Source organism: Rana temporaria, chromosome 4 (assembly GCF_905171775.1).
Source record: "Rana temporaria chromosome 4, aRanTem1.1, whole genome shotgun sequence".
In the NCBI taxonomy this organism is placed as follows: Eukaryota; Metazoa; Chordata; class Amphibia; order Anura; family Ranidae; genus Rana; species Rana temporaria.
Genome location: NC_053492.1, coordinates 210,853,647 through 210,872,201, shown reverse-complemented (window position 1 = coordinate 210,872,201; position 18,555 = coordinate 210,853,647). Strand labels below are relative to the sequence as shown.

General features: G+C 40.3%; 1 protein-coding gene across 1 annotated transcript in view; it reads left to right on the top strand.

Annotated features, from left to right (window-relative positions):
- The window catches only part of CSMD1 (CUB and Sushi multiple domains 1), an 833,985-nt gene that overhangs the window by 346,329 nt on the left and 469,101 nt on the right, over positions 1-18,555 (top strand). Inside the window, exon 18 of the mRNA XM_040349812.1 lies at positions 5,025-5,181. Within this exon, the coding sequence (XP_040205746.1) occupies positions 5,025-5,181 (157 nt within the window). The remainder of the gene's footprint in view (positions 1-5,024; positions 5,182-18,555) is intronic.

Below are 18,555 nucleotides of genomic sequence, written 5' to 3'. Positions count from 1 at the left end.
AGGCCCTTAACCACTTCCATACCAAGCACCTTCTACACCTTCCTGCCCAAGACAATTTTCAGCTTTTAGCACTGTCGCAATTTGAATGACAATTGCGCAGTCATGCTACACTGTACCCAAACAATTTTTTTTATCATTTTGTTCCCACTATGTTCCCACTTGTTAACCACTATTAAAATTGTGTTGAACCTATTACACTATGGAGTTTACATCTACTTTCATGTGAGTGGTCTGGAGCTTTTCCCTTGGTGGACGTTTTGGAGTGACCCATAGAGTTTACATTGCTGGAATCCTTCAATACATCTAACAGGCTGGTTTAACCTGTTTTGAGGTGAGAGGCTGGAATTATCTTCACGAGTCTGCACAAACTACACTGGAATTTCGTGCGGTGGATGGCAGCACTTATTTAATTATTATTTACACTTTTTTTGGAAGAGTTTGGATTGGCACCTTATTATAAGTTTTTCTTGCACCTTTCTTTTGGAACTTTCCACTACTTTTGGAGGTTGACTTGAAACACTTTAATTAACTTGAAATTATTTATCACATTTTTTTACCAATCACATTTTTTTACCAATCTTTTTTACTCAACATTTTTTGCTTATATCATATTATATTTTTTTATATATATTTTTTATCCTGAAGATTATTTATTCACAAACATTGATGTTTATTTTTAACATTATTTATCACTCAGATTTTACACTGTGTGTTTTTTTGGTCCTTCCTACGGATCTATCACTGTCAAGTTATCACTGTTTTATGACATTATTGGATTGATATTAATGTGTTGACTATTAATTATTATTTTTAGTCTATTTTTTGGATTATTAATTTTCACTATTTCCACCTCATTCATCTCAATGTAGATGCCTTTGAAGGTATTGGAAACAAGGAGTGAAACATTATTTGGATTTAATCATACTATCCATACGTTGCTGTGCGTTATTTGGCATTTTAGTTATTTTAGTCATTTTTGGCAAGCGCCTCTATTTACCCCCAATTTACATATCCCACAAATAGAGCTTTCTTTTGGTGGTATTTGATCACCTCTGCGATTTTTATTTTTTGCGCAACAAATAAAAAAAAGCGAAAATTTTGAAAAGAACACAACTTTTTCTTTGTTTCTGTTCATGCATTTTATAAATAAGTACCTTTTCTTCTTCAATGATGGGCACTGACATGGCTGCACTGACGGGCACTGACATGGCTGCACTGACGGGCACTGATAAGGTGGCACTGATGGGCACTGATGGGCACCAATAAGGCGGCACTGATGGGCACTGATGATGGGTACTGATAGGCTTCACTGATAGGTGGCACTGGTATGCGGCACTGATGGGCACTCATAGGCGGCACTGATGGGCACTCATAGGCGGCACTGATGGGCATTTATAGGCGGCACTGATGGGCATTTATAGGCGGCACTGATGGGCATTCATAGGCGGCACTGATGGGCAATCATAGCTGGCACTGATGGGTACTTATGGGTGGCACTGATAGGTGGCATATACAGGCACTGATAGGTGGGCACTGATGGGCACAGATGAGCACTGATAGGTGGCACTGATGGACACTGGTGTTTGGCACTGATGGGTGGCATTGCTGGGCATCACAAATTTGTTTGTGCAATGCCGGTGCCAGTCAGTGCCCATTTGTGGGCACTGATTGGCATATGTTATGCATACATTTCTACATGTGGATGGCCATGGGGACTTACCTGGCCATCCACATGTTGGGTGCTTCCCTGGTGGTCCTGGGCGGCATCCTGGTGGTCCAGTGTGGGCATCCGAGGGGGGGCTGCGCTGATAAACAATCAGCGCAAACCCCCCTGTCAGATGCGAGTGAGGAAGAGCCGATCAACGGCTCTTCCTGTTTACATCGTGATCAGCTGTGATTGGACACGGCTGATCACGTGGTAAAGAGCCTCCGCCGGAGGCTCTTTACTGAGATCGGTGTTGCGGTGTGTCAGACTGACATGCGAAGTGGACGGGAAGTGGTTAAAATATCAATTTCTTATGCCTTATGTTATGCCTTATGTGATGCTGTCTTCACAATATACATGCAAAACATGTCTACTTGGAGTGCTAGTGACTTTGCAACTTTGTATTTGGCTCTAGAACAGAACAATCAATGGTATTTACTTTGAGCACTCATTATTACAAGGTTGAGTAGTGTGAGGAGTGCAGATTGTCAGTGATGTCATGTTCCTAGGATCAGTAATGCCTCAGCAGGCGGTATTTTATTTTTTCATTCAGCGGGCTATTAGGCTTTGTGCATCATGTTTGATGTAATATACATCACTTGGTGATGTGATTGATGATGGATGTTGGTTGTGGGACTTTTTGAATGTGTATGTTTTTTTGTTTTTTTTTAAATAAAGGACTTCTCGTTGCTATGCAGTATATAGGGCCCTCTAATTGTTAAAGGAGACACCCAGATTCTTATAATCCCTCCACCTGCAGACATCCACCAACACTGGGCCAGGCTTTTGGGGAAGAGACCCTTCATCGACATGGGGACAAGGTCATTTTCCAGGGAGATCCCACTGGCAATGTATTCCCCTATGTTGAAAGCATGTGGCCTGGAATGGCTCAAGAGGGGAAGCACATTTTTAATTTCCCCTCAGTTTCCTGACTTGGCAGGCTTAATGCTCAAATAGGGGCCTGGTATTGATTTTTGGGGGGACTTCACTCTTTTTTATTTTTGCATGTAGGGCTTCCCCGTAAAATCTATACAAAAGGGCCTGGTATGAATTAGGAAGGGAACCCCATTAAAATATTTATAAGACCCTGATCTAGAATAAGGGTCTGGTATAAATGGGTGGAATGACCACGCAATTGTCAGTTAAAGCGATACAGTGCCGTATTGCAAAATTTTAATTAAGGAGGTAAATCTTCTGGGACTGAAGTGGTTAATATTGATTTATATTAATACAAAGCTTTTCTATGAGTTTCTTAGTGAACGTAATCAATCAGCATACTATATCCCACCCCAATAGTGGTTAGGAACAGGAGAACATGGAGGAGCAGGGAAGGGAGTGTTGTTTATCACTGTGTTTAAGCCCACATGTGTGAGACTATAGTCACATGGGCTGTACAGATAAGAAAAAATAAGGAAATTAAGAGCTTAGACAGGAACTGAAAAAAGCACATGCTCAGCAGATGACAACAGCTGTTCTACACAATTTGAGGATGCAATAGTGGCACAGAGAAGATGGGAGAGGCAGCAGAAGTCAGGATCAACCAGGAATATTTCACTCTACAAAAAACAAATGCTTTAGTGGGGTTGTGTACATGCACATTCTGTTATATAACATTTGATGAGAGTATTCATAATCTGGGTTTAATGACAGTTTAAAGATTAGGCTCTCATTAACTTCAATAAGATTTGCAATAATATTCAGAATTTCTGAGTGCCAGGTGGATGTCCCACTAAACAAACCCAGGTACATTCAGCTTCTCTCTACTTCAGACCTGCTATCAGTACAAGTGACTCTGGGAAGGAAAACTTATTCCGTTCTCTGGTCATGTCATAAGTGAGAAAGTAAGGGATTGCTCTCCCCAGCTGGTATCCATATTGATGCAGGTCTGTTGCTGCTCTGCAACAAAGAAGGCATTGATATGTAATGGGGTTGATTTACTAAAACTGAAAGTGCAAAATATGGTGCAGTTGTGCATGGTAGCCAATCTGCTACTAGGTTTTCCAATTAGGCTTTGACAATAAAACCTGGAAGCTGACCGGTTTCTATGCAGAGCTGCATCAGATTTTGCACCTTCACTGCCTCTTGGTGATGCGAAATGGAGCAACATTGTGTGCTGGAACAATCAGTGTTTTAGTACATGGTTCCCACTGCCACTCTAAAGTTCTAGAAACAGGGAGGCGACACTGCATCCATCCCATCCCAGCTCTGGTACAAAGGCAGAATTTTATCACAGAAATTTGTGAGCAAACCATTGTGAATTATAGTCACTTACTGACTTAGATGACTGTCTATAATTTACTCTGATGAGCTGTTAATACAGCTTTTGCAGTTGTAAAAGGTTTGAAGTTAAAGTGCAAAATGTATATATTTTTTTCTAAATAGTGTTTTAAAACAAAAATTAAAGGTGGGTAAAAATGTATTTCATTTTAATTCCTTCCAATGATAAGGGCACTTGGCCTCGTTGTTTCATCTCTTTTCCTGGTCAGCCAGTTGATCTTGCACAGTGTGCCTGTAACAATAGTGTGATGATAGGAGACATAACCTGACCATGCTGCATGGCTTGTCTGTGCTTAGCACAGTCAGTTTACTATCAGGAGGGGGGGGGCACAGGCAGGATCAACCAGGTAATTGAGAAGAATAACAGGCATGATTACAATATTATTATGAAAACAAGAACACATAGAAATGTGTAAAGAGACAGTGAAATGTTAGGCTTATGTGAACAGAATATAAAAAAAAAATTGGACAATAAATAGTATTACTACCAGGTTTTTCTTTAAATTGTTATATAGAAGTTCATTTTTCATACCTTAATCCAAAAGTCACCTCATACATTGAGGAAAGATGTAAGATGACAGCTTAGCTTCAAATTTCCAATTTCCTTTTAATAGAAGCTGACAGGAAGGAACAGAGTGGACAGTTTCTTTTTTCTTGCTCATTGATGATCTTAGAAAACTTAGAAAAGACACACTCTACTAAAATGTCACCAATCTTTTTTTTTTTTTTTGCAGCTGTATAAGTAGATTATCAAAAAGGCTGAGGTTATTAAATCTCAAAGGATGTGTGCAGGTATAAATATTAATTGTATCGGTAAAGAAAAGGTTTGAAAATATTTGAAAACATAATTGATTGTACAAGTCATGGCAGCAATGAGATGTTTGGATCCTTCATCTGACCTGTCAAAATGTAACACTTGATAACATAATTAAACTTGGAGATACTATAACAGTACTTGAATTGGACACAATTTAAGGAATCTTTTTAAATCACGTTTGTCCTATATTCTAATTGCCATGAATAAACCCTTCTTCTCTTTAAGGTTTATGATGGAAAACACAGTTCTTCTCGACTTCTAGGTGCCTTTACAAAAAATGAACTATTAAAAGTAATACTCAACAGTACATCAAATCATTTGTGGATAGATTTTAATACAAATGGATCTGACACTGACATTGGATTTCACCTAACTTACAGCAGTAAGTAGCCCATTTTTGGAGACATTAATTTTCATTGATATTTGTTGCTTTAAAAGAGTTGTTATTCAAAAAAAAACACTTTTTTTTAATTTATTAAGAGTAATTATTGTTGTTATTGATTAATGATTTTCCCAGTAATAAGAAACACATTTATGAGCTTGTAACTACCAAGAATAATGAGCCTTCAATATAATATGGTCATATTGACAAAACTCTATCGATTGCAGTTTGCATATTTAAACTGGGCATTAAAATTAGTGATCTGTTGTGGGAAAGAAAATAGGGAGAAATGCAAAAAAATTATTGTGGTTTATAAATAAAGAGGAAGGTTGAATAATAATAGCAAATAAAGAATCAAAATAATTAAACAAAAGATAACTAAAACACAGTATTAGCAGATAAAATATTAGTTGGAACCCAAGATAAAACAGATCAAGTGAAAATACAGAAATACAGTCATATGATAAGGTCACAGGTATGTGAAATATAGAGAACATGATTAAAAGGTTAACAGTAACACAGGTAATTTTCTGCCTTACAAGAGTAAAGCTGGGTATATACTTCTGATTTTTTTTATTCAGCCAGTGGGTTGAATGAAAAATAAAAAAATAAGATTCCTTCATCCATACAAGCAATGTGGATGCAGGAATTTCCCCTGCTGCATCATTGCATTCTGACAGCGGGGATTCCCCCTTTTCCCTGATCAGATTACACTGATCAGGGCTCCACCCATTGGCTGCAGCGGCTGATCAAATACTGGTTTTCTAGCAGGACCGTTTGACAGACGCCAGGCTAATGTTCTGCTTCTGTTGAAAAGAGATGGGTACACATGGATCTGATTCACTGCTGCTGGGGTCAAATACACTTTCTAAGGAAGGGTTCTGCCAGTTCCAACAACATCAAGTCCGAACTAGAGGAAACTAGCCTGGGTCGGAAATGTGATCTATCCATACTGCCCAGATGTTGGTGAAGTGTTTGGGTGTACTCTTGCAAGTCGCTACCCATTCCTCAGCATCCCCAATCTCATTCATCTTGTGTATACACTCCTCCTGGCTTGAAATTTGTGTGTGTTTCCAATAGATTGGAAGCAAATGCTTAGCCACATTCAAAAGGTGAGGCAAAACACTTATTTTATACTATCCCTGGTTCACTGGAAAAGAAAGTGAACCAGGAATAGGGGAATATCTTATCTGGCTTTAATGTCTTTACAAAAGGGTTTTATCCTTGCGATTTGGTTGCGGTGCAGATGAGGTGTGATTTGAGCCCATTCATTTTTAATAGGCTCAAATTGCACTGCTCTGAATCACATGTGAATTGAACAGGAATGTGGTTCAGTTTCTATGCAATTCACGCACAGAAAACTGAACCAAGCCAAGTGTGTTTCCTTTTGGTGTTATGTGGTAAAAATGTAACAATGAAGAAATTATGTATACTTTCAAATAGATAATAATAATAATAATAATAATGTTTAGGATTGTTTCACTTGACAAAATTGTCTTCTGGAGGTTTGTTCATTCCATCCTAGAATGGAGGGAAGAACTAAAATTTTAGTAAATGGGGTCCATAACATTTTTCACTTCAGCTTTTTCTAGCGTCAGGGTTTTTGGAGCTGGAAAGATTTAAGAAGCTAACTAGAATTTAAAGCATTGAATATAACTATTTCATTGGAGTCTGTCACAACTGCTACATCCATTTAAAATCCACAGGGTCCATTGCAGTGCTGTGCAATACAAATATAAAGAATAAATTGTAATTCATTCATGCAGAAGTTTGCAAAAGCAGCATGAAGGAAAAATGTAGCAACACCTTCGTGGAGATTTTTCTGTTCCCTGTGGACCATCCTGCTGTGCCAATCTCCACTATCTACAAAGGAAATACTGACTGAACTGTTGGAATAAATACTGCAGTAGCTGGTCATGTACTTTCCTATTCATTGATTCACAAATATATGCATGTTTCATAGTTTTTAAAGAGTTTCTGCTGACAGAAGTGAACACATTTTTTAAGATTACTTTTGGTTTTGTGACTGAATATAAATGATAATAAAATAATCTTAGTCAAAGAAACAATTATAACTAAACCTACATAAAATAAGATAATGTCCATTTAGTAATTCTTTTCATCTTAAGTTCTTAGCCCTTGCCAACCAAGGCACTGGCAAACCACCAGCAGTGGCCAGACCAGATTCTGTTGATCCAAATTTTGATTCATGTATGGGAACCCTGGTTATACACAAGTCGATCTATCGATCAACTTGTGCATAACTAGCCTGTTGGATTTGTCCAGACCAATTATTGCCACATTGGACATGAGAACATTGAGGGACAGTCCACGACCAAAGGATGGCGGAGCACTGTCTGTTGGGAAACAGAAAATTAGGTAAGTGCTTTTACTCCCCCTAGACTTAAATAAGCAGTTAAACCTTGTAGTGTGGGCGCAGCTCTGGTGCAAGGAGAATATTTAGATTCTCCTGAGCTGGACTTTTATCATCATTGATATGTCTTTAATATGTAAGGGGGAATTGAATCCAATTTAAATGAACAACACAAATGCTCATGTATTAACCCCCCTGGCGGTATTCCCGAGCGTGACTCGGGGTGGATTTTTTTGTGCTAAAATCGGTATCCCCGAGTCACGTTCGGGGTAGCTATGCAAAGCCTGCAGCGCGCGCTGGCTTACCTTGTTCCTGGATCCAGCGATGCCACCGCGCTGTGTGAGTGAGCGGGACCTCGCTCGATTCACACAGTGTCCCCGTGTGCCGTCGATCTCCGTTCCCTGTGACGTTACTACGCGCAGGGGCGGAGATCGGCGCCAAATTCAAAAAAGTAAACACACACTATACATACATACATGTAATCTTATAGATTACAGTACTGTATGTAAAAAATACACACCCCCCTTGTCCCTAGTGGTCTGTCCAGTGCCCTACATGTTATTTTATATAATAAAAATGGTTCTTTCCCCCTGCAAACTGTATATTGTCCATAGCAACCAAAAGTGTCCCTTTATGTCAAAAATGGTTTTGGAGCAGCTAGAAAACAGCGATAATAAATTATAATCACTTGCAGAATTGTGCGATAGCGATTTGTGGGATAATTCGTCATAAAAAAAAAAAAAAAATGACAGCAACAATTCTGCAACTGAGCAAATTTCAGTTATTTTGAGTTGATTACATTATTGAATAATTTTTATTAGAATTATATTATTATTTGTTATAATTATTTATAATTATTTATTATATTATAATTTATAATTTTGTTTTTAAAAAAAATGTCATACCCGGGATGCCTATTAGACTCTTGTTTGGTCAGATTTAAGTGAGTTATTCCTAAGAATTACAGGCCTACAGTATAAAATGCCAAATTTCCTTGCAAATAATGATACCGCTTTCAGCACCTTTTTTCTGAAATAATCATACCGCCAGGGAGGTTAATAACATCATATACTTTTTCTATTCACTTAAATATTTGGATATAGATCTGTCCTATCTGTGGAGAATGGCACAATGAAGGGTTAACTTGTGACACATTATGTGCTTTATAATAATAATAATAATTATAATAATTATTTGTTTTAACCCCTTTGCGCAAAAAAGTACAACGAATTTTAATGCCTAAGCACAACTTTGCAACTTTGACATGTGTTAGTAGTGCTCTCCAGGCACAAAGACAGATATGCATACATGAGGCCCCATGGAAAAAGCCCAGTCAAATGAGGCTGCATATCTGCATACTGTCACCAGGAAGGGGCTAAAAGACCCATGTGCAGAGCACACTATAAAATAGCAAAATTAAAAGTTTAAGTAAACCCTTTGACATTTGAGTCCCAACACCTATAAATCCCCTTCAGTCCCAGTTTTTTTTCAGGTTCCTGACATGTGCAACGATTGTTTTACAAGTGCTGCTTTATTTTGCAGTCAACCTAGCCATATCTTGATATTTGGGGGCTAATAGCACTTTCTTTTGATACTATACTTTAAATGATATCAGATCTGACTAGTGACTGTTTAGGAAAGGATGTATTTGTCTCTAAATCTGACCATTCACTAATACATTTCTGAACTAGATAGATTTCTGAACTAATGTTGGTATGAACATTCTTATCATTCAATGACTCAAAGTGATACTATGGTCTTGTTTTTTTATTTTGTATTTAAAAATAACAAACATGCCATGTTTACCTGCTCTGTGAAATAGTTTTTCACAGAGCAGCCTGGATCCTTCTCTTCTCAGGCCCCTCGCCAGCGATCCTGGCCCCTCCCTCCGGTTGAGTGCCCTCCCAGCAAGCAGCTTGCTGGGGGGGCACTTAAGCTGAGCAGAAGCTCCCTGTGTCCATTCAGACATCGAGCCATGGTTTGGCCCCTGCCCCCTCTCTCTCCTGATTGGCTAACTGACTTTGATTGACAGCAGTGGGAGCGAATGGCTCCACTGCTGTGTCTCAGCCAATCAGGAAGAAGAGTTCCGGATGGCAGAGGGACACGTGTACATCCCTGGATAGAGATAGGGCTCAGTTAAGTATTAGAGGGGCTGAGGGGGCTGCTACACACAGAAGATTTTAGAATGCATGAAGATAAAAAAAAAAAATTCTGCCTTTACAACCACTTTAACAAATATTTAAAGTATTTAATGTTCTTGCTTTTAAATTTCAATTTTGGAATGAATGAAATTTCCCACATGAAAACCACATTTACTGTTAGAAATGTACTCGTTCCCTTCTGGTCCTTTCAATTTCCTCACCACTGCTGTCAAAAACGAATGTAAATACCTGAAAGAAAATGAAAATACCTGAAAGGAAAGTTTTCAAACTAAATTCTTCTAGTGTATGGACAGCTTGAGAAGCTGATTGCATGTTTGTAATAAAACAAACTTAATTTCTGAGGTAGATCTCCTGAACTTACTGAATAGGAAGACACAGTGAGAGCTTTGAATGAAAAGAAAAATGCAACTTTTGAAAGAAAAATGTTATGTTTTGAAAAGCCACGGTTTAAATAAAATTTTACAACTATTTAGAAACTCTTGACAAAAGCTGGACAATTTTTTCTGCTCAGTAGTTTAAATTGTGCTAGATTTGACTCTGTACTAAAAACTACAAAGCTAATTTTCCAGTTCCAGGTGTATTAACATAATAAGCAAGTTTGCTTGTCCATACGGGCTGATGCAGAGCTCAAACATAGTACACTGTGTACTGTTGGAATGTCTGTCTCCATAGTGTTTTGTTGGCATGTAACGGCTCTAAATCTCCTCATGCCATCCTTTGAAGTGTATTAAAATATAATCCTAAGAGTTTCTTTTGCAAAACTGTTTGAGCCATTTACTTGTTTTTTCTTCTTATAATACAATAAGTACATAAGGGACAGATCTGCTAAAGGAAAGATAGTGTCCTGGCAGCTGCTTCCATAGTTTAGAGCTAATATAATAAGTTTGTGCTATATGGACCTCCTCACATGAACTACAATGTGCAATTCACAACTTCTTTATTTATTTTCATAATTTCCAATCATGTTGCCATAGACATATAATTGCCTTATGTACTCTTTAATCATGATTTACATTTCATGCCACCTCACTTTGCTTCCTACCCACATTAACAAGTATGTAATTCGTTACCACATTTCAATCATTCTTTCACTCCCATGCCACCTTCTGTCATTTTTCACCGAAGGTATATCTAAAGCCACATTTTTAATTTTTAAAGAGGAATTAGAACAGCTTTGTGATTTTTTTTATGGCAGTGCCCTTGTTAGGAAGATCAGCAATGTCTATATGTCCTTGTGACCATTGTCAATGAGAGTTAAAGTGAGAGAAAATCCCCAATTTTGAGGGAGAATCTTCCAGTGGGGGCACTAGCTTGGCCTTATCCTTTAATGTTTTGTGTTTTCCAGTTATATTGTTTTTCTTAATAATGCACAGTTTTTGGATGATGATATAAAATGTATAATCCAACTCCATATTATTCTAACTTACTCTAAAACAGTAGCCAAATGAAGTAATAATTGCTGCATCATTGCTGAAAACAATGATCTTTCACTGTTTGTGATATTTTTTTCTAGATGTGCTGTATATCTTCTGTCCTTTACACATTTCTACAGTCAGAGATGGTTAAAAAAGTAGGATTAACTTTTTATACACATTGGCAGGACACAAAGAGGTTTTAGAAAACCATCAGTGTATCATTGAGACATATTCTTCTCAATTAAAACTTGACTTGCAGAGATTCCTGCTGTTCTCGTGAATGAGGAAGATGTAGCCCTAGGAGTTTCACAGCTGGTCCTGTTTTCACTGTCCTCCAAACAGCAGGCAGAATTTGTAGAGAAAGTTGTTGTTTGGGTCTGTAGTGTAACACCGCTGGGATGTACTGATGGCAATCTTTGATTAACCTTACAAGTGACATTAAATACATACTGCATCTTGCCTTTTTAATATCTAGGAATTGTGTTCCTGCCTGTTAATGAGGGTATTCAAGGGCACACACAACCTTAATCTTTTACATCACACCATTTTCATTGCTTCTTAATGCACAGCTTTGAGGTCAGAAATATGGATAAAAAGAATCTTAGGGAGGACACCAAAGTATGTCTGTTGTATATGTTACACAATCTGTATTGCGCATATAAGTTTTATCAGCTTTAGAATTTAAAAATGTAATGACAGCTCTTTAATTGGTAAATATTTTTAAAGGATAACTACCGGTATACTGTTATTCATCTTCCATATCAACAAAATATGTCACATTACAGACTTCCAATCAGTTGATAAAATTGTATGTAAAGGGAAAACCTTTATTTGTTTTGCATGCAGTGAGTGGGAAAAAGCTAGACCTTCTGTTAAAGCAGCACACAGCCCAAGTACCAGAGTAAAATATCATCTGTAGTACAAACAAATACCACATCTTTTTGTTTTAATGATTTGTATTAAAGTTTTACAGAACAAATATTTAGAACAATCTCAACTGTTCATTGAACAATGGCCATACAGCATCTGGGAATCAAATCCCACGTATCCTACTCTGGCACAGGTCTCGCTCTCATCACAAACTTCCTTTCCTCAAAATTGCTAAAGAAATTCAGAGACCATGATTTCTTAGCTTTTTTTGCTAATTTTAACATTGCAGTGCTTTTATGAAGAGCAGAGAAGGTTATCTTTGGGAGGAATCCATCTATAGACCAGGCTTCAGAATAAAAGTTATGTGCATATTAATTTGGGTGTGACATTCACCAAAAATTCACAGAAGCTGAATCAATCACTATAGTTTAAAATGCATGCATCTGTGCTGATTTTGAGTTACTGTTACACTTAGGGTTGCCCCTTTTTCTTTAGCGGCATACAGACATTTTTTAATATACAGTACCTGCCGCCGATATTGTACTTCCAGTGTGATCCCATCACGCTGGAAATCGGCGATGCAGGCTGTGCTTCTCACGCTCACTGCCTCCACAAGATGCCATGCATCCATAGGAGTCTATTGGGGGCGGCGAGCGGGAGGAGCGACATAGCTCTGTGCTGGGGAGCTGGCGAGCCCCATTTAGGGACAATATCGTGCTCACCAGCTGTACAGGATTTAATAGACCTGGGACACATTTGGGCACTCCAAGTAGATTAGTAATACGGCTCACATAGTGCCCCCTCACCCTCCTGTCAGGCCCTGTTCTGAGCCACATTCCTGTCTGGGTTTCAGGTGGACTGAAATCTGGACACATGATTCAAAACTCGGAATGTCTGGTGGAATTCCAGACAGGTGGCAACCCTAGTTACAATCACTTTTATATGCCCCATATTATTTATTGGCCACATGTTTTACTTTACTTTTTTCTTTACAAAGAAAAGATCTGCATGTCTCAGAGTCAGTAAAGAAGATAAGCATACATCAACATTTTCTCTTTGTCCAGAATCACCAGTGCAAGTCCTCATAGGGCATAGACCAAACAGTCCACTCATGTGGAAGGCAACAGGGAGTTATATTTATTTAAAGGCACTTGATGCTCTGTAAGACTGGGTTCACACTTGTACGACAAACACTCTGACATTGGGAGCTCATGTCGCATGACATGTGAAAATCAATGCTTCTCTATGAGCACTGTCTTAACTGGTCCGACACAAGTCTGTCCGACTTTGAAAATGCTCCCTGCACTACTTTGGTCTGACTTTGATCCTACTTCAGCACCTTGAATATCACTGAAGTTGGATCAAAGTCGGATCCCCATCTTAACTGATCTAACTTTGGCATGCGACTTGTGCTCTGATGATCTTGAAGGGGAACTCCATGGCAAATAAAAAAATGGCATGGGTTCCCCCTCCAAGAGCATACCAGGCTTTTTGTTCTGGTATGTTTTTTAAAGGGGAATCCCCATGCTGAAAAATCTGTGTGGGGGACCCCCCAAAATCCATACCAGACCCTTATCCAAGCACACAGCCTGGCAGGTAAGGAAAGGAGGTGGGGAAAAGCAGGGGCCCCCTCCTGAACCATATCAGGCCACATGCCCTCAACATGGGGGGTGGCTGCTTTGGGGCAGGGGTGCTCAGGCATCGCTTCCAATTTCTTCTCCCCTCTCTGGCTCTTCTGTCTCCTCTGCTGATGTCTTCTGCCTCTGCCGGGTCTTCTCCCCTCTCTGGGTCTTCTCTACTCTCTGTTGATGCCTTCTAGCCCTCTCCAGGTCTTCCTTTGTCCACTGTTTTATGCCTCTGCAGCTTCTTCTCCACTGTCTTCTCGCTCTTTTGCCAGGTCTTCTCCACTGTCGTCTCCCTCTCTCCATAGGCCCCACCCTTTATGACATCACCCCACCATCATTCCCCGAACAGTGATGTCATAAGGGGCAGGGTCTCTGGGTGGCATCGCCTGGTGACCCCCCATGCCAATATAAGTAGTAGCACACCGCGCACCCAGCATTAGAGTGGAAGAGAGCGTTGAGTCAACATCAGAAGAAGAACAGAGGGAGAAGACAGTGGAGAAAACCCAACAAAAGAGCAAGCAGACAGCGGGGAAGACACGTTTTAAAAAAAAAAATGGCGTGGAGTTTTCACTAAAGATCCATACCAGACACAAAGTGCCTGGCATTGTCGGGATCAAATTTGGATCCTCATTTATTGAAGTCGGATCCACAGTCGTACGACTGTCGTGTCTTACCAGTATGAACCCGGTCTAAAACTACTTTTTAATTTGGGTTCAGCTGCATCCCTGGGCTCTTCTTAACCACTTAAGACCCGGACCTTTAGGCAGCTAAAGGACCCGGACAGTTTTTGCGATTCGACACTGCGTTGATTTAACTGACAATTGCGCGGTCGTGCGACGTAGCTCCCAAACAAAATTGGCATCCTTTTTTTCCCACAAATAGAGCTTTCTTTTGGTGATATTTGATCACCTCTGCGGTTTTTATTTTTTGCGCTATAAACAAAAATAGAGCGACAATTTTGAAAAAAATTCAATATTTTTTACTTTTTGCTATATTAAATATCCCCCAAAAATATATAAAAAAAGGGTTTTTTTCCTCAGTTTAGGCCGATACGTATTCTTCTACCTATTTTTGGTAAAAAAAATCTCAATAAGCGTTTATCGGTTGGTTTGCGCAACATTTATAGCGTTTACAAAATAGGGGATAGTTTTATTGCATTTTTATCATTTTTTTTTTTTTACTACTAATGGCGGCGATCAGCGATTTTTTTTGTGACTGCGACATAATGGCGAAAATTTCGGACAATTTTGACACATTTTTGAGACCATTGTCATTTTCACAGCAAAAAATGCATTTAAAATGCATTGTTTACTGTGAAAATGACAATTGCAGTTTGGGCGGAACCGCCGCTATGATCATTCTTATGGTGCGCAGAATCGCCGCCGGAAGAAAATGATATCTGAATGATGCCTCTAGGTGCAGGCATCATTCAGATATCCCCGCACAAAGTACAGGACGTCATATGACGTCCACCCGGGATATATGACGCCGTGCGGTTTTAAAGTGGTTAAATGAACCTATTTAGAAAATAAAAAACAAACTTTTACAAACCGTTTAATTTTTATGTTTACAGAAGCAGATATACCAACTGAAACTCCACGGATGCCCATCTAATATGGTTACCAACTTAAAGTTAGTGTGGGACCTAATGTTACTCTTATTATATCAGGGATACATTCTCTATGTGAATATATATTATTATTCCAGTACTATCTCTGATTAAACCTGTCCTGTTGCTGGCCAATATTACATTGCTGTATCCTGTGCAGATGATTCAGATGTACAATATATTTACATTTAAAAACACTTGTATCACAATATAACATTGGCTTTTCCACCCTACTCTAAGAATATATACATCCTTTGTTGTAGACACATTAGATGACTTTAAGATCCTAGATGACAGTAGCAGGGAGGATCTTAACAGTTTTGTCACAATTTGTTTCATGGGTTCCAAACTGAGAGCCACAGCCTTGTACACACACTAATAAAGACATTGCAAGGTGTTCTAGTGAAGATCTAATGTGTGTACTCTATACATTTTAAGAGTTACAACCTTTCCAATGTGAAGATAACACAGCGTGTCCACTATCCACTTTTATGTGACGATCTAGTTCTCTCTGCACTTGAGAAATGTCAATTTTAATCAGTTAGAGACTTTTTTCTCTCTTCTCCGTCCTACGAGGGCATATGCCCAATGAGTTGCCTAGGCTTGAGGTGTATATACACCAATAGGATGGAACTTCTATGCCTCTTAATTCTGGCCAGAATGGGAGATGATCCCTCCGTCCCTGGAATGACCCGATGTTGTAATTACCGATCAGGACTGACAGCCTTAAAACATAGGATGGGCCAAGTCTTCCTTATGCACTCATACAGTATAACCAAAAAGGAAACAAATGCCCCACATAGTGTAAAACTGTAGGTGTAGTAAAGGATTTATATAAAAAAAAAAACAGGCACACTCACATTTCCATGGATAAAAAAGCACTTAGAGGAGTATTCAATAGCAATCAAATTAATGTAATGGCATCAGCAGGGCTCGTCCAGACACATTTCATCTAAAGAGACATCATCTGGGGTATAAGCCTGCTATGGTCATTGCGCTTATATAGAGAGTATGACCCCCAAAATGAAATACCAACCAACCATTATAGTTATATTATGTGTATCTAGGAAATAATCTAGGCATTTGTTGTTAATCAATCTACTGAGCTGGCCAGAACCAGCTCTTTATGGAGTCTATTCCTCATTTTTACAGCTCTTAGGCCCCGTACACACTGTCGGTTTGGTCCGATGAGAATGAACCGAAGTTCATTTTCATCAGGCCAAACCGACCGTGTGTATAGGCTATCGGTCTGTTTTCCTTCGGTCCTAAATTTTAAAACATGCTTCAAAACCGAACCGATGGACCGCTGCCCCATCGGACCAAACCGATGGTTAGTACAGAAAAGCATCGGTTCAAAACCCGCGCATGCTCAGAATCAAGTCGACGCATGCTTGGAAGCATTGAACTTTGTTTTATTCAGCACGTCTTGTGTTTTACGTCACTGCTTTTTGACCTGTTCGGATTTTGAACTGATGGTGTGTACACACATCAGGCCGTACGGCCACTTCAGAGGTGAACCGATGAAAACGGTCCATCGGACCATTCTCATCGGTTTTGTCCGACCGTGTGTACGGGGCCTTACTGTGAAGAAGCCTTTCTGTATTTCGAGGTTAAATCTCTTTTCCTCCATATGTAAACAGTGCCCCCTTGTCCCATGTGATGACCTTAAAGTGAAAAACTCAACATCAAGTTCACTATATGGACCACTTATGTATTTATACATGTTGATTATCCTAAACAAATGTCAAACCAAAGTCAGTTTGTGGGAGGACAACCTACCTAAGTTCAAATATTTTTCACTTGCAGCTATGCCTCCAGTGTTGTGATTCCAACCACCAGCAGGTGAAAATGAATAAAACAAAGCATATTGAAAAGCATAAAAAAAAAACACATATGGTAAATGAACTTACAGTTGTAAATGTGGACTAGACCATGAGATACAGTGAGTGGGCTTCTCCAATGAAAGAGTAAAGAGTCTAAATGTCCCCTTTACTAGGGAACTACAAACCAAGTGAATATCAAATGCCCATCAATCACAGCACTGCAATAACATCACAGTACTGACTCTATTTTAGTATATTCAAATTGTTTCTTGTAAATCTTTAAAGGGGTTGTAAAGGTAAATGTTTTTTCTCCTTAATGCATCCTATGCATTAAGGTGAAAAAACATCCGACGGTACCGCCCCCCCCCCCCCGAACCCCTGTTTTACTTACAGTAGGTGAAGCCGATTTTGTGTCAATCTCGCTCTCTTTCTCAGCGAGATTGAGCACCTACGAGCCCCATCGCGGGAGCCAGCGCCGAGCTGGCTTGCCGCGATGGAGACAGAGCCGTCATAGAAGCGACGGGAGATCCGACTTGGATTCCCGCCAATTCTACACGTGTGCGGCGTTTGTTATGAATCCTGAGGGGGAAGTCCCCGCCGGATTTTAAATAAAAATCCGGCATGGGTCCCCCCCCTCAGGAGCATACCGGGCCCTTAGGTCTGTTATGGGTTGTAAGGAGAGCCCCCCTACGCCGAAAAAAACGGCGTAGGGGGTCCCCCTACAATCCATACCAGACCCGTATCCAAAGCACGCTACCCGGCCAGCCAGGAAGGGAGTGGGGACGAGCGAGCGCCCCCCCCCCCTCCTGAGCCGTACCAGGCTGCATGCCCTCAACATGGGGGGGTTGGGTGCTCTGGGGCAGGGGGGCGCACTGCGGCCCCCCCACCTCAGAGCACCCTGTCCCCATGTTGATGAGGACAGGGCCCCTTCCCGACAACCCTGGCCGTTGGTTGTCGGGGTATGCGGGCGGGAGGCTTATCGGAATCTGGGAGCCCCCTTTAATAAGGGGGCCCCCAGATACCGGCCCCCCACCCTAAGTGAATGAGTATGGGGTACATCGTACCCCTACCCATTCACCTGCAAGAAAAGTGGTAAAAACACAAATAAACCACACAGTGTATTAAAATATTTTATTTTTCTGCTCCGGAGGCCGCCCCCTGTCTTCTTTATTAGCTCTTTTACCAGGGGGGGCTTCTTCTTTGACGTCTTCGGGTGGGTGGGGGCCGCCGTCTGGTTCTCTTCCACCGCCGGGGGGGGATGGCTTTTAAAAAAGCCCCCACCCCCCCGGCGGGTTTCCTCCGGCATCTTCGGCGGGGCTCTTCTTCTTCCGCTATCCCGACGGGTCTTCTCAACTCTCCGGGGTTCTCCTTCTGTCTTCGCCGCTCTCCGTTGTTGACTCGTCGCACCCCGGTTCTTCATCTCGCAGTCCGGTCCCTTCTTCCGTGCTGTACGTCTTCTTCTGTGCTGTGAGTTCTTCTTCCGCGCTGTGACGTCA